Source organism: Talpa occidentalis, unplaced genomic scaffold (genome assembly GCF_014898055.3).
Source record: "Talpa occidentalis isolate TD23 unplaced genomic scaffold, MPIMG_talOcc4v2.1 talOcc4.8, whole genome shotgun sequence".
Taxonomy (NCBI): Eukaryota; Metazoa; Chordata; class Mammalia; order Eulipotyphla; family Talpidae; genus Talpa; species Talpa occidentalis.
Genome location: NW_023605194.1, coordinates 23681630 through 23703575, shown reverse-complemented (window position 1 = coordinate 23703575; position 21946 = coordinate 23681630). Strand labels below are relative to the sequence as shown.

Sequence of the window (21946 nt, the reverse complement as noted above, 5' to 3'; positions counted from 1 at the left end):
ACACACACAAACACTTCCCAGCATGCCATAAGCCTCCATGAAAGGAGACCTAGGAAGGGACAACGCATGAAAAGCTGTCAGGGTCCAGACTGACTTACAGCTTACTTAGTTCCAAGGACCTTCAAATATTTTAAAAATACAATGAAAATCCAGTAATTCCTTACTTCATGCAAATGTGATCAAAGGCCGGTTTACAGCATGAATTCTTTGATATCTAATCTCTCCTGTTAGTTGAGAAAGGTCTAGAACATAATACAAAAAGTCTACACTTCACATAAATATTTGAGAACAGAAAACTACTTTTAAATAGATACAAAGACCTCCTTCTGTAGGCTATGGAATTTACAGACTAAATCTGCTAGATGCCTTTTCATCTGATGAATCTATACCTACTCTAATTCATAAATTCTTACTACAGCTAAATCCCTGTAAACATAAATACATTGCCCAAACTTACATTTCAATAAAGATTGAGCCGAAGGGTAAAATTCCTCCCAGGCAAACAATAACTGCAGGCTCCATGAACCTGGAAAATATTAAGATTAGTAGTTAACTTCTCATATGATTTTCATATTATATGAATTCTGATAACCAAAGGCAAGTGCTTGGTATTTAAAATAACCAAAAGGATAGAAACAAACCAGTAAAAAAGAAAAACTAAAATCCAAAGAGAATTTCAAAATTAGCTATGTTATAAATGAATTTTTTCCAGCCTAAAATAAGAATCTGGGAAATACACAGTGTCGTCACTGGCAGAACTTAAGGAAGTGTTTGCACATATTCCACACCTCTCCATACCTTCAAAGACTTTATAGATATTTTAGTTATTGAAAGCCCTAAGAAAATTATGTTTTGAGACACCTATCTGAAATGTTTTCCAAATTGTAGCCTTGCCATCTCTTTTCTCACTCTTTCCTTGGTCTGGTAATTTCTTTTCCTGTGATATAGGTATTAAGAATATTATGACTTCTGAGTTATAATGGAGCCAAAGGATGAATAAAAAAATAAAATTCAAACCTCATTTCACTTCACAAATACTTACTAACTACAACTAGTAATTCTCTATCTGAAATGCCGTCTCTCATCTTATACTTTTACAAACATTGACTCAAGTATTCTCTCTATAAAATTTCCCCCTAGGAGAAACCCCTAGGGAGAGAGAGGTCCTTCTCCCATGCTTTCATTCTCTTTGATGATCACTCCATCATGGCGCTTTCCACACCCACTGTAACTGTCCAATTAGAGCCATGACATACCTCACTGAAGTATAAGCCCTATCAGGAAGAAGCTATTCATCTAGGTATTACCAGTGCCAAGTATATAAAAGATACTACATTAATATCTCTGGAAAGCACTAAAAAACTTAGAAGAAAATCAAAGAAATTGAGAGTTGGGGAAAAAAAAAAACTTAAACATCATTTAGTCTAGTCTTCTTTCCTCATTTTACAAGTGGCCAAGACCCACAGAGGTATGACTGCCCACCCTGACAGTCAGTGACAGCCAGATCTATTATTCAGAGTTTGGTTCCAATGTGAATACATAAAGAAAATGAAGATACACACATTCTTACACCTAAGTGTGACCCATGGACACCGGCAAGCTCATGCATTGTTCTTTCCTCTTCCTCACTTTCCCAATAATGGGAAAGATAATCTTGATTTGAAAAAATAATTTTAAAAAACTAAAGTTCTCATAACCACAAACCTAAGAAAATAGGTACACAGACAATTCCTAAGTCTGTCTTCATTTCAGTCTTCACTTCTCCAACTGCCTATATACCTCCAAGAATACAAGACTATTTGAAATGTACCTGAAGATAAACTGCATTTTATGTTGTGGTAAAATATCTATAACAGACTTTTTAATATATATTCCTTGGTATGAGTAGGCAGAGTCTATTGCACAGCTATTATGAGAAGATGGGGAATGTAATAAATGTACAATAACATTGTTTTATTTTTGCCTGTTATGAAGAATTAGGAAAATAAAGAATGCAGAATAGCATATATCAACACAAAAATAATGAGCTCACTAATATGAAAAGGCAATATAAATGTATGAGTTCACATTTTAAATTTGAATTACAAAAATTAAAAATATAAAAATATTAGCTCATTTTATGTTGAAAATTAGAAAAAAAAATACAAACGATTTCAAATTAAAATACATCATGAATTTCAAAGCCATCTGGTTGAACTACACTTCTACTTATCTCTTCAGCTGTTATACACAAATACTCATCATTCTTTGTCAGGATTAATCTTAAATTAGGGGAGGCCTTCAAGAACACATTTTGTGCATACTATAACAGACATGAATTTGGGAGATTCTATACTAACCAGAAGTAAAGATAAAGAACCTAAGTTAATAAATTATAACTGGCTGCAACCCAAATTCATCTCTCAATTGACAGAGTAAGTGTGATTATAAATGGGCATCAACTTTGTTTAAATAATAAAACATCTGGAAAGGAAAATGAAATTATAAGCCAGTAATTGGCAAACTTTTTCCATAAACACTCAGATAAACTGAGTGTAAACCTCAGGTTTTGAAGGTGGTGTGGTCTCTGCCAACCACTGAACTCTGATGTTGCAGTGTAAAAGCAGTCACAGACAATATGCCAACAGAAGCCTGGCTATATTCCAATGAAACCTTATTTACAAAACGGGCAGAAGGTGAAATTTGGCCTACAGGTTGTAGTAATAAAATTGTTGCAGCCTTAGTTCCCACCCATCTCTACAGTCTAGTACACTTATCAAAGCATTTGACATATCTGTAAATACCATCAATATCTGCAAAGTGAAACAATGATACAAATTATTACTACTCTTAACTTAGGTTAGATGAAAAACAATAAATTCTTAAGTTCAAACTTAAAATAGTTACCCTTAAAAAATACATGTCAATTCTAAAGCTATATAGATATATATACACTTACATAATACATATATACATATATATATATATATATTTTATCCTTAAGAACTTATATAAGCAAAAATCACATAAGATTTAACATTCTTTTTACCATTTTTTCTCTGGTATGGGACGAGGCACTGCATTGACACGACAAGGAAAGTTGGGCTGACCTGACAAATTTCGGCCAAGTATTGTACCAACAAGATTTAGAGGAAGAATAACAAAAAAACAGATGCAACAAACGGCCACCTGTAAATTAAATTAAAATAACATTAATAAAAAGAAATAAAATGGACACAATAAACACTTTGATCACCAAAGAAAATATTGTAAGTTCTATAGGCTAAAATTTTGCAAGATATACATTAACATAAATAAGGAAAGAATATGCATTAAAATATAATAATTGATCTAAATGCAAGTATCCTATCTTCTACAGTTCCTTTTTTTAATGCTTCCATGCTGTCTCTGCTATAGCCCCTTTTCCTTCACTTTTATCTGTCAAGCTTTCAGCATATCCTTTATCTTTCACCATTATAGCCAACTTATTTATTTGGCTACATGACCTGGAGCCCCAAATATTACTAATATTGATTCCATTAATTCATAATTGATACCATTTTCATCAAGAGAAAATACATGAATACACACAAAAATACCACCAATTTGACTAGTCATTAGAGAAATACAAATTAAAAACCAACGAGACACCAGTACATATCCACTGGAATGGCTAAAATTAAAGACTGACCATATCAAGAGCTAGGCATTATGGGGAGCAATAAGGGGAACTCTTACACAATGCCAGCAGGAATAGAAACTGCAAAGTCACTTTAGAAAAGTTTAATAATTTCTTGAAAAGTAAACTATCAGCACCTCCCTGGTGACCCAGGGGTTAAGTCTCAGTGCTACCAGCCTGATGATCCCCAGGCAGGGACTTAATCCACATAAGGCTCAGCAGACCTCTTTCTGTCTCACCCACTGCTCCTCTTAGCAGTGTATTTCACTAAATCTGCCTGTTCTGCTCCCCGCTCTGTCTCTGGTGAATCCTCACACCCCCGCAACCTCGGGGCCTACGCCCAAGCTCTTCTATGCCAAAAAAAAAAAAAAAGAGGTAAGCTATCAAATGTAGCAGTGCTCCACAGTAGTTATTTAGCCAAGAGAACTGAAGACGTATTTAAACAAAGACCTATATAAGACATCTTACAGCAGCTTGATTTGTAATAGTCAAAAACTGGAAACATTCCAGAAATGTATTATTGGGCAAATGGATAAGCAAATTGTAGCATAGCTATGTAATGAAACATTACCGAGCAAAACAAAACAAATAAGCAAACTTAATACATGCAATGATATCAATAAATCTTAAAAAATTTTTTATACTAAAAAGGCAAGAAAGAATATTGTGTGATTCTATCTATATAAAATTCTACTAGATAATGCAAACTAACCTATGATGACAGTAAGCACAACAGTGGTTAACGGAGCATGTGAGTAGGAAGGAAAGAGAAGGAAAAAAAGGGATAAATTACAAAGGTACACAACAAAACTGAACTTAATACTTTCTCTTTTTGATTGTGGTGATAGTTTCCCAAATATACACATATATCAGAACTAGTCAAGTTGTACACTTTACATGCAATTTATCATGTGTTAATTATACAATACAGCTGTGAAACATACAGACAAAAAAAGGCATAAGACATTCACTAAGAGCTGACCATTGCTCTCAAAGATAAAGCTAGAATTCATTTTGAGAAAAAGTAAAGACAAAAGACACACACCAAAAACTGATCAACACCACCAAAACAACAAAGAAAATGTGATTTTGGGTCAATTACTATTTAAGAGTTCCCATGTTTTGTTCTGTAAAACAGGAATAATGCATACCACTAGCTCTGCCTATCTCTATCTCTGGGTTCTTCTGAAAATCAGATGACATAAGGGATGTGAAAATGCTTTGTAAACCACAAGGAGCTATACAAATGTGTCTGTCATTATAATTCATCTTGTTAGGCTTGGTACATCATTTCAGTCAGTAGAGATCATTTTAGATGCTGCCTTCACTCCATATAACTACTTCCTTCCCCAATCTCATACTCTTTTTCCATTTAATCATCAAATCTATGCTTCTATCCAAGTCATTGACAATTATTTTAATAATAATAATAGAATAGCTGTCACACTCTGCTAAAAGATAGTATGTGACATTTCATGATATCATGAATCACCCCAATACTCTAGTTCTACAATGGTTTAGTTACACATCTGCCTGACTGCACTACTTGCCCACATTTCTCCATCCTGTTCAACAAGGTATAATACTTTATCTAACGTCTTTTGTTCCTCTAGGAAAAATGAAGTTGTTCTGGCATTTTTGCTTAAAAAATCTATAATAGCTTCTTATGTTCACTACTGCCTGTGATTTAAAATAAGTTTTAGTGACATCCTAAAATCCTGTGCCTCATCAACACCAAGTTTATCACATTTTGGAAGGCAGAATCCACTTCTTCCTTTTCCCTCTGCTTATGTCCACTTTCACACCACGTCTGCTCTCTTGCACAGTTATTCAAACATTACTTATCAGAATGATGTCTCCGTATCTACAAAAGATCATTTATATGAACAACAAAACTTCCAGCTAAGGCTACTGGGTATTCCTGTATAATCAACCCCCTTATCTATATTATGTTTTCCTTCTGTATCATCAGGGATTATTTTCCTTTGATCTTTTCTTGTTTGATGAAAAATAAAAAGGAAGAATGGGATACAGCTTCTTCTTTTACTCTGCTACAATCACTGATTCCATGTATTGGTGTGTCGGAAAAGTCATGACATATTTTTTCTATGTTTTCTATGCAAAAACGCATCATGACTTTCCCAACAACCCAATAATAAGTGTTTGCTCTTGCTATGAAAATATCTTTAGAAACTCCTTTTGTTGGTCTTAGCATTTGTCAACAGTTCAGTTTACATAGTGAAGTTTTCCTAAGACTTTTATAATTCTTTAATGCTGGGCCTATATTGTATTCTTTGCATCCCACCTTTGAGAGATCACAAAATTCATTTATCTTGATTTACATTTTTTCTCACTATGGCAACTTCTGGTTATATATTATGAGTTTCATTTTGGAAAGTCTCCAATCTCAAGCCATTTTCCCAGTTATAGCCCAAGACCTGGGTCATGGGAGAGCATTTCCCTAAATATTTGTGAATTTTATTTCCTAAAACGTGGGTAGGTGGATAAAGCCCTCAACTGTAGAATCTTGGAGACACCAAAGAACTAGAGACAAGATTACAGAGAATGGGCTTTAAGTCCGAGGGCTCAAAGGAATGGGCGGGGGGAGGGTGAAGAGGTGTGGGGTAGGGCTGAAACAGCAAAAGAGGATCTGAAGACTCTCACTTTCAAACTAGGGTATTCAGTTAAGCAGAGACACCCAGTTTCTTAGACAGATGGTATTTATGTTTGGGAGCCTTTCAGCTGACAGATAGATCCACAGATGCTGGGAATTGGGATCAGGTAAACCCAAGAGACTGGGCTTAAAGTAGGGCAGATTAATTGGTTTGGGATGAAGCTCTGGGCACTAGAAAATTTTAAATTCCAAAGTGATTCTATATATGTACCCAGAGTTGAGAACCATGGAATTTGTGAGATATATAACCATTTCCTTCATAATGTCAATAAGTCAAATAACTAAAAATACAAATTTAAGTAGTTAAAATACCTAATTACTAGATCAGTCACGTCAAAGTCATGTCATTTTCTAAATAAGTTTTGATACTCTTAAATGGAAGAAAAAATATTAGATCATATACGATTAAGACTAGTAGAATTACCTTCACTAAGCATTCTTTCATTCTAAAATAGAGAGAAAATTAAGAACAGGACATTATACAAGTCTGCTAAGTGGGGACCAAACGCCCAGTATTTTATAAACCCTCTCTGGATCAGCACAGTATGATACTATATTCTAATAATTAGTAAGTATCAAATTAGCTATAGCCAAATTACACTGACTATCATTATTTAAAACCCAATTTACAAATGGCAAATTTTTTACTTTAGTGAAATAAAGCAATTTTGAAATACAATTTTCACCACATCAAATTCAAAACTTTGTGGGGAAAATATAACAGAATCCTATTTTGAAAGTACTATGAAAAAAATTTATTCACAGATTACCTTTAAGAAGTAACATGGAGAGGGCAGAGCAACATGGCGGTGAGGAGACGCTGCGAGTAAGATCTCCCATTAAAAAAAGTTAATAGGGAGGAAAAGCGGCAGGTCCCAGTGAGAACTGGGACACGGAAGATAAACGGGTGACGCCAGCAAACTGCCCGAAGAAGAAAGTGGCCATAAAAGAGGACCAGAAGGGAGGAAAGCGCAGAACCCTGCTCCCCTCCCCCACCCACAGAGTGGGCACTCTCCGACCAGCAGAGAGGAGGAAAAAAACAAACTAAAACGACCAACAAGAACAAACTACGCATCAAGCGGGACTGGGAGTGGAAAGTAACTATTGCAGCCACCACACCCCGTGAACGGGAGCTGTGGAGAACCCTGCAGGATTCGCCGCGGCGGTGAGCGAACAGCTCCGGGTGCCATTAGAGAAGAACAAAGAGACTCTGGAGACGCGCATACAGCCCCGGGCCGGCTGGTAAGCTTGCGCGGAAAAGCGGGATCCCGGCTGCCCAGGTCCCCGCGCCTGCGACCTAGGCTTGCGGGGAGACGCGCGGAGGCCCTCACTGGGGTGAAAGTCCCTCACTGAGTAAGCAGGAACCAGGCGCCCAGGCACGGGAGCGGGGTGCAAAAGGCGCCACTCCCGCGCCACTGAACTGGGCTACAGCCCGCGTCCCGGACCTGAGGGCTTTGGAACTGAGACCCGGGGCACGAAGTTTGGGGCGTGGGTTCTCCACGATGGTGGGGCACAAGGCAGACACAGCACCCCAAAGCTGTTGAGGTTTACCCTACCATTCCCACTCTGTTCCCTGTCCCACAGGGTGGGGGGGCGAAAAACAGCCCCCCAAGGACAATAGGAGAGATCTCTGGCACCACCTAGCGACCAGAAAAAAAAGTCACTAACACCCCATAGAACAGGGAAATTTCTTAAGACTGCTTGAAAAGGGCAGAAGGCTCCCGGAGGAGACAGTGGCCAGCTGGGAAGTTAGCCCACGCCAGGCCCCTTCCGACCAGGAGTCTGAGCCCACAGAGGGAACAGGCACCCACGGCCGGGGCAGACCGGGCGCGCAGAAGAGTGTGCCTGAGACCGGAAGCGCAGGGACTGAGTCCCGCGTCGCCATTTTAGAACAGGGACATTTCTTCAGTAAAGACTGCCTGAAACCAGCAGAAAGCTCACCCAGAAGCCAGAGATGGCTCCTGGAGGAGCCAGAGGGGAGCGGAGAAGTTCACCCAAGATGCCGTCCAGTCCGAGCAACACAGTGTCCCAATGCATACGACAAATTAGAAAACAGACAGTAGGGAGTAGAAGAACCACACGTAACCTAACAACTCCTCAGGAAAAAAGCACACCACAAAAAGAAAACCACCCTCCAGATTACAATGACAGTAACTTGGAAGAACTTCTGAGACTTCCAGAAAGAGAATTTAAAATTGCTGTGATTAAAAAACTGACAGAAGTCATAAAGGAAAACAATGATATGAGAAAAATAATCAACGATCAGAAGAATGAAATTGAGTCCGTAAAGAGGGAAGCAAAAGAAACACAGGAGATCAAAGAATTAATGGAGGAACTAAAGAACTCTGGGAAAAGCAATGAAAGCAGAATAGATGAAATGGAAGAACGAATAAGTTCTCTTGAAGACACAGAAATAAAAAGAACCAAAACAGAAAAGGAAAGAGAAATACGAAGGAAAAAGAACGAAGAAAGACTTCGGGAACTATCTGACTCCATGAGGAAAGGAAATATAAGAGTTATAGGAATTCCAGAAGGAGAGGAGAGAGATGTAGGAACAGAGAAAATATTCCAGGAGATAATTGAAGAGAACTTCCCAAATGTGAAGAAGGAGCTGAAAATTGATATACAAGAAGTAAAGCTCCCAAGAATCCAGGACAAGGAAAAAATAATGAAGCTGACAAGAGGGAAGAAACAGATAACATTCAAAGGAAAACCAATCAGGCTGACATCGGACTTCTCCGAAGAAACACTACGGGCAAGGAGAGAGTGGAGGGACATAGTCAACAGACTCCAAGAAAACAGATGCCAACCAAGAACACTCTATCCCGCAAAGCTCTCCTTCCTCTATGAAGAAAGAATAAGGACCTTCCCAGACAAACAGAAACTCTGGAATTTCATTACGACTAAACCCCCACTCCAAAAAATACTACAAGGAATCCTAAAGCCAGAACCTCAGAGGGTCGAATAACAACGAAAGAAGGCCAAAAAAAAAAAAAAGTTATTAAAAGAATAAATAAATAAAATCAAAGGAAAGACAAACACAATGGCAAATACAGATGCTAACATATCAATATTAACTCTAAATGTAAATGGACTAAACTCTTCAATAATAAGACACAGAGTTGCAGCCTGGATTAAGAAACAAAACCCAACCTTTTGCTGTCTCCAGGAAACACATTTAGCTACAAAAGATAAAAATAGGCTCAAAGTTAAAGGATGGAAAACAATCCTACAAGCAAATGGACCAAAAAAGAAAGCAGGAACAGCTATACTTATATCAGATAAAACAGACTTCAAACTCAAAAAAATAAAGAGACCCCAATGGTCACTACATTATGATCAAGGGGACAATACTTCAAGAAGAAATAACACTCATTAACATATACTCACCAAACGGAGGAGCACCAAAATATATCAGACAACTGTTGTCCTCTCTGAAAACAGACATCAGAGAAAACACATACGTAGTGGGAGACTTCAACACACCACTATCAACAATGGATAGATCAACAAGACAAAAAATAAGTAAAGAAACTAAAGCTCTAAATAAGGACCTAGAGCATTTGGGCTTAACAGACATCTATAGGGCCTCCCCGGTGGCGCAGCGGTTGAGTGCTGGGTTGCGAAGCTGCCCGCAGCCTCTGCGGCGCCGGTTCGATCCCCGGCTGCTCCCCGGCCACCAGAGGAGGGTCCCATATGGCGCGCAGATCTCTCCTGCCGCCCGCTGCTCCCCTCAGCAGTGTACTTCGGTCCTTCTGCCTGCTCTGCTCCCCGCTCTGGCTCTAGTGAATTCTCTCACCCTCCTGTGCTTCTGACTGTACCCAGTGCATGTATAAACGAAACAAACAAACAAATAAATAAATAAAACATGCCTCTATTAAAAAAAAAAAAAAAAAAAGACATCTATAGAACACTAAACCCCAAAAAAACGGAGTACACATTTTTCTCAAGTGCACACGGATCATTCTCCAGGACCGATCACATACTGGGGCACAAGACAAACATCAACAGATACACAAAGATTGAAATCATACCAACCATCTTTTCTGACCATGAAGGCATCAAACTAGAAATAAATCAAAAAAGGAAGGCAAGGAACTTTCCTACCTCATGGAGATTAAAAACCACACTACTGGAAGACCACTGGACTAATGAGGAGATCAAAGAAGAAATTAAAAAATTCTTTGAATTGAATGACAAGGAGGACACCAATATCCTAAATGTATGGGATGCAGCAAAAGCAGTAATAAGAGGAAAATATATAGCAATAGAAGCTCACATCAAGAAACAAGAAAGAACTCAAAGAAACAACCTAATCTCGAAGCTCAAAGATCTAGAAAAAGAACTAAAAAAAAAACCCCAAAACCAGTAGAAGAAAGGAAATAATAAAAACCAAAGCAGAAATAAATGAAATTGAAACTAAAAATACAATCCAAAAGATCAATGAAACCAAGAGCTGGTTCTTTGAAAAAAATCAATAAAATAGACAAACCCCTAGCCAGGCTCACAAAGGAAAAAAGGGAGAAAGCACAAATAAACAGGATCACAAATGAAAGAGGAGAAATCACAACGGACACAGCAGAAATCAAAAGAATAATCAGTAACTACTATGAACAGTTATATGGAAACAAGTTCAACAATCTAGAGGAGATGGACAAATTCCTACAACTCTACAATCACCCAAAGCTAGAGAAAGAAGAAACAGAACACCTAAACAGACCAATTACAAGCAGCGAAATTGAAATGGTAATCAAAAACCTCCCCAAAAACAAAAGCCCAGGACCTGATGGATTTACAAATGAATTCTACCAAACATTCAGAGATGAATTAGTGCCTATCCTTCACAAACTCTTCCAAAAAATTGAGAAGGAAGGGACAATACCAAACACGTTCTATGAAGCCAACATTACACTAATACCAAAACCGAACAAGGACAACACAAAAAAGGAAAACTACAGGCCAATCTCCCTAATGAACACTGATGCAAAAATCCTCAATAAAATTTTAGCTATCAGAATCCAACAATGTATCCATAAGATAATTCACCACGACCAAGTAGGATTCATTCCAGGGACACAAGGATGGTTTAACGTCCGAAAATCAATCAACGTTATCCAACACATCAACAAAAAGAAATACAAAAACCATATGATAATATCATTAGATGCCGAGAAAGCTTTCGACAAAGTGCAACACCCATTCATGATAAAAGCCCTTGAAATTCTTGGGATACAAGGAACATACCTCAACATCATAAAGGCCATATACGACAAGCCAACAGCCAGTATCATTCTCAATGGTGAAAAGCTGAAAGCATTTCCATTAAGATCTGGAACAAGACAAGGATGTCCACTCTCACCACTGCTTTTCAATATAATACTGGAAGTCCTAGCCAGAGCAATAAGACAAGAGAAAGACATCCAAGGAATCCAAATAGAAAAAGAAGTCAAACTATCACTATTTGCAGATGATATGATAATATACGTAGAGAACCCCAAAAACTCCACAGAAAAACTAATTCAACTAATCAATCAGTTCAGTAAAGTGGCAGGATACAAAATCAACATGCAAAAGTCAGTAGCCTTCCTATACACAAACAATAAATCTGAAGAAGAAGAAATCAAAAAAACCATCCCTTTTATTATCGAAACAAAAAAAATCAAATATTTGGGAATAAATCTAACAAAAGAGGTAAAGGACCTATACAAAGAAAGCTATAAAACACTGTTAAAAGAAATAGAAGAAGACACAAAGAAATGGAAAGACATCCCCTGCTCATGGATTGGAAGAATAAACATTATTAAAATGGCCATCCTACCAAAAGCAATATACAGATTCAATGCTATTCCAATAAAAAATGCAATGTCATTCTTCAAAGAAATAGAACAATTATTGATGAAATTCATATGGAACCACAAAAAACCCCGAATAGCCAAAGCTCTCCTGAAAAAAAAAGAAGGGAATGGAGGCATCACACTCCCAGACTTCAAACTATACTACAAAGCCATAATCATCAAAACTGCATGGTACTGGAACAAGAACAGACATACACACCAATGGAATCTAATAGAAAATCCAGAAATAAACCCACAGATTTATGGTCAACTAATCTTTGACAAAGGAGCAAAGACTATGCATTGGAGCAAAGAAAGTTTGTTCAATAAATGGTGCTGGGAAAACTGGGTTGCTACATGCAAAAGAATGAAACTTGACCACTGCCTCACACCATACACAAAAATCAACTCAAAATGGATTAAAGAACTAGACATAAGACCTGAAACCATAAAATATATAGAAGGAAATATAGGCGAAACACTACGTGATTTGCACATCAAAGACATCTTTACAGACACATCACCCAAAACAGTGATAGTGAAGGCAAAGATAAACAGCTGGGACTACATCAAATTAAAGAGCTTCTGCACAGCAAAAGAGACAATAACAAAAACAAAGAGAAACCCCACCAACTGGGAGAACATTTTTGGACACAACACTAATGATAAAGGACTGATCACAAAATCTGCAAAGAGCTGATGAGACTCAACAACAACAAAGAAAATAATCCAGTCAAAAAATGGGCAGAAGCGCTAAAAAGAAACTTCTCTGAAGAAGAAATGCAAATGGCCAACAGGCATATGAAAAAATGTTCAACATCACTTGTAATCAGGGAAATGCAAATCAAAACTACCATGAGATACCATCTTACACCAGTGAGAATGGCACATATTGAAAAAACTAGCAACAACAAATGTTGGCGAGGGTGTGGAGAAAAAGGAACTCTTCTGCACCGTTGGTGGGAGTGCAAACTGGTCCAACCACTATGGAGAGCTGTGTGGAGATTTCTGGACCTACTAAACATAGAGCTTCCATATGATCCAGCAATTCCACTCCTAGGTATTTACCCAGAGGACACAGAAACATCAATTCCAAAGAACACCTGCACCCCTGTTTATAGCAGCACTGTTTACAATAGCTAAGCTTTGGAAACAACCCAAATGCCCAAAAATAGATGACTGGATCAAGAAGATGTGGTACATATACACCATGGAATATTACTCAGCATTCAAAAAAGATAAGCACATGCAATTTGCAGCAACATGGATGGCGCTGGAAGGGATCATGCTCAGCGAAATAAGCCAAAAAGAAAAAGAAAAATACCGGATGGTCTCACTCATAGCAGGAATCTAGAAAACTTAAATAAGGGACCAGGAAAATGAATAACTATAAGAAAGTGAAAATCAGAATCAACAAAAAACTATGAAACAGAGACACTTTTGGGGGGGTGGGAGGGGAGGGATTGGGATCAGAATGGGGGGGTTGCAATTGTATGGGGAATATAAAAATAAAATTTATTATAAAAAAAAAAGTAACATGATTCGCTCTATATATTTTCTGATGGTCTGGAATGATTATGAAGCAAATTCTTTTCTAGTTATGAATAATTATTATTTTACCCTTTGTCAGCCATTATGACTTACTCTCCCTTGGAAAAAAACTTTCAATTTGAAGCAATTTTCAAAAATATTCTGAATTAAAAAGTATTAAAGATTTAATAAAAATACATATGTAATGTGTCATTATTAGCAAACCTAGACTGTAAAAGAACCAAAATCATCTGGAATTTCTGTGAAACATTTCAAAAACTCCCAATAATGGAAAAAAAAAAACCAAACAAGATTAAAACTGAGAAAAGGATTAGGGGTCTTGGCTGCAATTCTACCACTATCTATGTGACCTAAACCAATTTATTTAGCCTTTCTGAAAAGCAGGAACCTTGCTGCAACATGCATATGTGCATGTGCACAAGTGTACATTAAGATAAACATCTACTCCAGACTTAAAAATTGGTCCAAAATTCTATTCCCACTAAAAAGTTAACCTAGTAAAAAGCAAAGAACAAGTGTATCTATATTTCAGTTTTTATAAATTTGAATGATCCAAAGCTTTCAAAGTCTATGGTTCAGATAAGATATCTGAAAGGATTTTAGTGTCTATAGTAACACATATTTTTGCCATAATAGAGAGTAATGTTTTAATTAGGTTGTTGAAGAAGTATACTGTTGGGAAAAAATGTTACGGAGATGCTTCACTTCCTATCACTGCATTTACTGATCACTGAAGTACACTGCTGAGGGGAGCAGCGGGCGGCAGGAGAGGTCTGCGCGCCATGTGGGACCCTCGTCTGGTGGCCGGAGAGCAGCCGGGGATCGAACCGGCACCGCAGAGGCTGTGGGCAGCTTTGCAACTCAGCGCTCAACCGCTGCGCCACCGGGGAGGCCCAAAACACTCATGTTTCTTGATATGTCATTATACTGTCTCTAAATTATATGCACCAGTTTCTCCCATCTTTGGTAAAAAGCTACAGTGTTCTCTTCTGTCATACTTTTTAATTAAGGGCAGCCTTTCACTTTATTTGGTTCATAGAATCAAGAAAAAAAAAAAGGGTAACTATAAGGCTTAAACATAACCAAAATTATATGAAAACTAACAAGTTTTTTCTCACCTAACTTTCCAGAAGTGGATAGGGACTGGTTGCAACTATCAAAACTCTTAATAAGAGGTGTAAATATCAAAATCCCAACTATCTTTGGAGAAATAATAGGCCTCAGAATGTTTATATTTTTTCAGTTTAAAAGTAAAATTCAAGCAACTCACCATTGTTCCGAAAGGAATGGCTCTAGAAGCATGGTAATAGATGGCTATAAAGTTGATGAAGAATGCTGTACCACACACCATAGCTGGGATAAGAAATGCCCCAATAAACATCTGTTTTATCCATCTCCTTCCTGAAAAAGAAGAGAAACTATGAAAACTAGAGAGACAGGAATATAGAAATGTTTAAAAGGTGACATTCTATGCCAAATTATTTAAAATTTTAATGGAACATTCCTGAAACTTAACATTCTAACAACTGCTTCAAAACAAAAGCTAACAAAGACTGATACAGCTATTCAAATGTGTCAATAGAAACATACCTTTTGAAGTGGGTATACTAGAAAAGAGCAATGAACTGTTGTAAAATAATGTGGTGTTTTGTCCTAATCCTGCCACTGAGCTGCTGTAAACTTTGGGAAGCTACTCAATTTTTACATTTTGGCCTAGATAGGTGTTTTCATACTACTATTTGGAGTTCTAGAGCTTCTTGGAGGGGCTCAGGAAGTAACTGGTAAAGGACAAAGTTCTGCTTCAACTGGAACAATTCCATTTCAGAAGTTTTACACATTGTAATTTCACATCAGCTTTTATTTGAATAGGTTCTACTACTTCAAAAAAAAAATTTTTTTTAAAATTCCGACCCCTAAATTAATAAATTTACTCTCAGTTCTATAATTATAACTATAAATATGTATTTAAATCTATTTGTTTAAAAGGGTAAAAACAATAGAATGTGTTTCACAAGCTGTCGGCAATTAGAACTATGGAGTTTTAAGTTTTATTATTTTGTACCTCTCTATATTATCAAATTCTATACAGTGAGCATACATTATTTATATCAAGGGAAGGAATTTTTAACTGCATAACTGAAAGTTTTAAATCATATTTACATTGACCAAGAGAACAGTAAAGAGCTTTCTTTCCAATACAGCAGTGTGCACCTGCAAATGCACCATCAGGGAAGCATCTTCATACTGCTAGGACCAGCATATAAAGATTTAATGCTGGATGGATCACTACTTTTGTAAAATTCAGCCCATAACCATAAGCAAGAGGAACCCAAATTGAGAGTGCTTTAGGATAAGCAACACCCTTTGTTCTATACAAGTTCTTTTTAAACCTCTGTCTAATAGAATTACTGCCCCAAATCCTGATATCCCTCAATTCTAAACTGCCTTTTTCTCAGTTTTTAGGAATTGCTCTTTTCCACAACAAAAAGAGGGGCAACTAATTAAAGCATTATTTCTCCTATCTGATTCCAACTCTTTCCTAACATTCCCTTTTCCTGTTCTTTTTATTATCGTCTTAGATTCAGACATGCATTAATAAATTCCATATCCAACTCTATTTCTCTCTTTGCCTCCAACAATCAAAAAGAAATCCCGGGCCTCCCCGGTGGCACAGTGGGTTGAGCACAGCTCTGTGAAGCTGTCCGTAGCCTCTGTAGCGCGGGTTCAATTCCCAGCTGGCCAGGGAGATTCCCACATGGTGTGGCATGTTGCGCCTCTCCTGTTGCGCCCGTTGCTCCCCTCAGCAGTGCTTTCGGTCTGTCTGCCTGTTGTGCTCCCCGCTCTGTCTCTGGTGAATCCTCTTACCCTCCCATGCCTCTGGCCTGTACCCCAGCTATTGTATAAATAAAATAAAATAAAATAATCTTAAAAAAAAAAAAGAAAGAAAGAAAGAAAGAAAGAAAGAAAGAAATCCCACTCACATGCCACTGGGTACAATCAGTAGCCCAGGCACCACACTGTTGGGCTTCCTACTGCTCCCCACACCCTGGAGATTCTGGTCAAGTTCCAGGCTACCCCTGGCTTGAAAACGTTTCTGAAGAACTGTCTAGTTCACTGAAGACAGTGTGAAGGCTATGGTTTCACTGTAGTACAAATCTTGAGATAACTGAAAAATTCTTGTTACTCCAGGTTGACCTCTATATTAATCTTGTTTTTGAGGATTGTTCAGACAAAATAGCAGAACATGATCAGATCTCTTCAGGGCACTGTTAATCAGAAAATAACCTTTAGCTCACACTTAGTAAAATATGATACTCCTAGACCTGAACCTAAATTCTGTCAGCTTTCAGTAACAACCATAGTAAAGTCTGTCAGGTATTTTTAACTTGCAATCAGATTAAAAGCAAATTTATGCCCAAGTATGAATACATTTCCTATCTTTAAATGACTTTCTGCTGTGGAAACTTTTTTAGCGGTCATAACTGGGCCTCCCTAGTGGCAGAGGGGTGAAAGTCTCAGCACTATCAAGCAATTGCCAGCTACTGCAGCATGAGTTCAATCCTGTGGGGCAGGGAGCTGACCCACATATGGCACTGCCCTCAGAAGTGTATTTCAGTAGATCTACCTGTGTTCTGCTCCCCACTCTGTCTCTGGTGAGTCCTCTCACCTCCCGTACCTCTGGCCTACACCCCAGATCTTATATGCATGAATTAAAAAAAAAAAAATGAAATAGAGGTCATAAACTGTCAAATTCTTAGCCTAACTAGTTTTCAGGTCAAATTCAAATGAAAAGTTACCTTAAGCAACCTAATTTCTTAGTATAGTCTAATATGAAAAGACTCTTTTCCCATATTTGAAGGTAGAATATAGAGGACTGAACCCTAACTTAAAGTATTAAGAACCCATAATGATACACCCTCAGGCAATCCAAAGAATTATCTATCCTGAAATTGCAGACCACATTAACTCTAGCAGAACCAATAAAAGAAGCAATGGTAAACCAGAATATCCTGGGGGAATCTGAAATTATCCTCTGCTCTTATTACTTATAACCTATAAGTCTCTGTATTCTACAGAAAGAAAGCAGGATCTCCAAACTCAGACATTGCTTAGGATGGGCAGAGAAAATCAGTTTTAGAGGTCTCTAGCCCCAGGAATAAAATTTGAAGGTCTTTCAACTATATCATTCATAAACCAAAATATACAAATCTACCTTCAGGATTTTTCTGACTTCAGACAATTACGGGGAAATCAAATGAACCTGAAGACCCCTGACTGTTTCAACGAGGGGCAGTACCCTCATATCATCCATGTGTCTCCCATCACTTCCATGGCACAAGACTAAATAAGCAGGAGTGTATTTAAGGTGAAGCTCTCACAGCAAGAGATTATGAATACAGAATAATACAAAACTTTTGTACAAAGTCCTTTGATATTTAAAAGCCAACTGAAATAAACCCTCCTTCCACTGTCCACTTTGTCCATAAGCCATGAGACATGCCTTTATATTCCGCTATAAGGCTCCACTGTGTGGAGGCTTCTTGTGGAGCATATCAGGAGCTAGGAACTTAAAGCAAAATTGTATCAATAACTTAAGTATACTCTCCCACAAGGTCCTCAGAGTGAACATCACAGTGAGAAGAGATTATTAACTATTCATATTTTAGGAAATAAAATGCAAGGGTTCCATATAAGCAAAATAGAATACATAATTGATTTGGTAGAGACTATGTAAAATAACCACATTTTTTAAATGACTGCACTGTACATTTTAAACCCCAAATACCTCACAGTAAAACATTAGCACCTAAAATTAAAAATACAGTGTGATAGTAAGTTACCTCCTTGTCTAGCATACAGACTTCCTCCAAAATAACCATTCACTGGAGATGTAGCAGCATAGACAAATATTGCTGTACTGAGCATTGATCCCCTCCTAAACAGGCGAAACAACATATAAGACAAAATAAAACCAACAATTCATCACATAATCAATTACATTAGCATTAGCACTCAAAGATAATTTAACAGGAAAAATATCACATTCTGGACTGCAAAGGACCACAAAAGTTTACCTAGTAGATGAACTGATAGTTAAAACTCCACTTAAATGATTCCACATTGACTCTAATTTTTTTTAAATCTGCAGTTAAATTTTGTAATATTATATTCTAAACAAATTATTTCTCATTTCTTTGGCAAAAATATTAGAAGCGGGCATTAAAACGGCTTGCAACCCTGTGAGACAATCACGTTGCATGGAAAAGTATATTCTTCTGTTAAGAAAAATAATTGGAATATTTCTTTTTATAACAATTCAACTGCTTAAGTTTCTTACCCGTTGAAAGACATAAAATGAAAATAGAACACTCTATATTAGTGCTATTATTTTAAATGCTGTTAACACTAAAGCTTTTCTTCTTTTGTTTCCCTTATACTGTTAAAAATTATTTTTTAAAAATCCACAGGTCCACGAATCAACAATAATTCAGATCAGTAATTTCTACCCTCAGGGTCTCCCTGGTGGCCTAGGGATTAAGACTCAATGCTATCACCACTATGACATGAGTTCAATCCCTGACCAGGGAGCTGACCCACATGATGCAGCAGATCTCTCCTGTCTCACCCGCTGTTCCCTTTAGCAATGTATTTCAGTAGATCTACCTGTTCTATTCCCCACTCTGTCTTTGGTGAATCCTCTTACCTCCCGCACCTCTGGCCTACACTCCAGTTTTTCTACGCAAAAAAAATAAATATGTAAATAATTTCTACTCCCTTCCTTTAATAATGCTATCTAGGGAATTCAGATAAACCCTCCTGTTGAATAAAACTAGACAAAATTCTTTTGGACTTTCTAACTTAAAGAGAAATATTGAGATGGTAAATGACAGTATCATTTGCCACTATGTAGAAATTTACTTATACCACTAACAATAAAAACCCTTTTTTAAAACTCACCAGAACTAAGAAGACAAAATAAAATCTAGATAGAACATAAACCTTGTCAGTTGGAATGGAATTCTTTTACAGAGAATTTCTAAGAACATACTAATGTATGTACTGGGAGAATTTACATATTCATAAATTAAGCATCTTTTGGGTAATAATTATTAGATTTTTAAGTAGGCTATGTAGAATACAAAAATATACCATCTTGGAATATGTAGCACTCCTCTACCCAAATGTCTATGTTCAATTTCTTAAAGTGGATGCATAATAGTTAAAACACTGCATATTTAATTTCCATCAATATATAACTAACATGGTAGTAATACAATATGTCATTCCCAATTTAAAAGATCATGGGTTTCAAAATTATCAGTCTTAGGAACCAAATCTGTTGGTTTTTTTTTCCAATAACCCAATTAAACATTGGTATTGATTTATTCTTCCAGAAGTGTGTATAAAGGCAAACAGAGGCCTAACAATACTGAAAAATGAAAGACTGCTTTAGACTGAGACCAGTCTAATACCAGTCAGTTCTCATGATCAGTAGCAGAGAGGGTTCAAAAGGTTGCTCATGTGACTAAGAGTCCAAAATGATTACCAGGTATTTAAGTTTGCAGCTCACAGAGACATTTCCATTTAATGGAAGTCTAACAGAGTATCTGTAATAAAACTTGGACAGGGCCTCCCTGGTGGTGCAAGGGGTTAAGCGCAGTACTATGAGGCTATCCTCAGCCTCTGTTCGATCCCCTACTGGCCAGGGAGATACCCACATGGGGCAGCAGACCTCTTCTGACTCACCTGCTGCTCCCCTCGGCAGTATACTTTGTTCAATCTGCCAGTTCTGCTCCCCACTCTGTCTGTTGTGAATGCTCGCACCCCCCACACCTCTGGCCTGTACACCTACTCTTTTATGCATAAACAAACAAATCTTAAAAAAAAAAAAAGTACAAAATATTTTAAAAAAATAAATTTAAAATAAAAAGAATAAAACTCAGACATACTTCCACCTCTTCATAAATATTCTAACGGCATTGCCTCCTCAAATTAGATCATTTTCACCTACATCGAAAAATCTGCCGAGGAAGGGAACTGTCCTCTTTGTTCATCTTCCCAAGACTGGGGAGGAAACATCTAAGGAGCCATTTCACCTCTACTTGCCCCCTTACCACTCTCCACTGAAAATTTCACAGCAGCGCAGCATTTCACCAGACTTGCCATACCTTCTCTAACTCTATGCCTTCTCAAGAGTTAACAACTGAACTCAAACAGGCATCCACATCTAATTTCTTATGTTACATTATTTGCTCTTCTTTAGAATCCACCTCTGCAGTAATTCACCCCCAATTTTGTGTGCATCTTTTTCATTTTTCTTACCACTCTGAACTGTTATTATCTCTATTTTTCACTTTCATAGCACAGCAAATTAAGAAAAGAGTTACAGTATAAGTATCTTGGTGGTGGGTATGATGCGATAACACTGATGCATGTGATCCTATACCTCATACCAATCTAAAAAAAAGTCATGGAATGAGAGAGCCTAGGTTCAAGTCCCAGTTTACTAACATCCCTTTACTAATAGCTGTGTGATCTCAGTCCAATTTCTTAACTGCTCTGAGTTTTACTTTTCTCATCGATAGAATGGAGATAATAGTCCCTTCACAGGGTGGGTGTGAGGATTAAGGGAGCTAAATGCATAAAGCACCTAACATAGAATCTCAAAAATGTTTGTCACTTTGATACTATAACAGTACTCACTGCCTTAGTACTAATCATATAATTATGTTCACATCAAGTAAGGACAACATAGAACCACTACCACTACAGTAATGACAGACTAAAGTAACAATGCACTATTTGTCCCAAATGCCATTAGAAGCAATTTCTTTTTTTCTCAACATTGAAGATCTATTAGAAGAGCTTCTGCACTAAAAATGAACTGCCAAAATTGTAACAAACTCTGGAGAAGAAACAAAGAAAAAACTTTGTTTAGGAGAGATTATCCACTAGCAGCTCATAAGATTAACTCCACAGTCAAGTTGTAGATTTGGCAGTCATGAATTCTGATCTAATATTTAATATAAAAAGCATGATTTTGTGGCAAATTTGGAGTGCTTTTTTGCGTTTGAGATCTAATGTACCTGAAATAAAATTTACCCAAGTACATGAAGTACTCATTAAAACACTGAAGTTTAGGTTTTAGTCAGTTATTTTAAAGCTCATATGATAAATCATGAAGCTATATTTAATAAAACAAACTTACAGAGAAATAACTTAATTGGT

General features: G+C 37.2%; 1 protein-coding gene across 2 annotated transcripts in view; it reads right to left on the bottom strand.

The window, feature by feature from the left end:
- The window catches only part of TM9SF3 (transmembrane 9 superfamily member 3), a 57799-nt gene that overhangs the window by 9455 nt on the left and 26398 nt on the right, over positions 1-21946 (bottom strand). For both annotated transcript variants that reach the window (XM_037497511.1, XM_054690704.1), the window contains exons 8-11: positions 18559-18653; positions 14988-15118; positions 3029-3168; positions 458-526 (exon numbers count right to left, since the gene is read on the bottom strand). In XM_037497511.1, coding sequence (XP_037353408.1) covers positions 458-526; positions 3029-3168; positions 14988-15118; positions 18559-18653 — 435 coding nt within the window. The remainder of the gene's footprint in view (positions 1-457; positions 527-3028; positions 3169-14987; positions 15119-18558; positions 18654-21946) is intronic.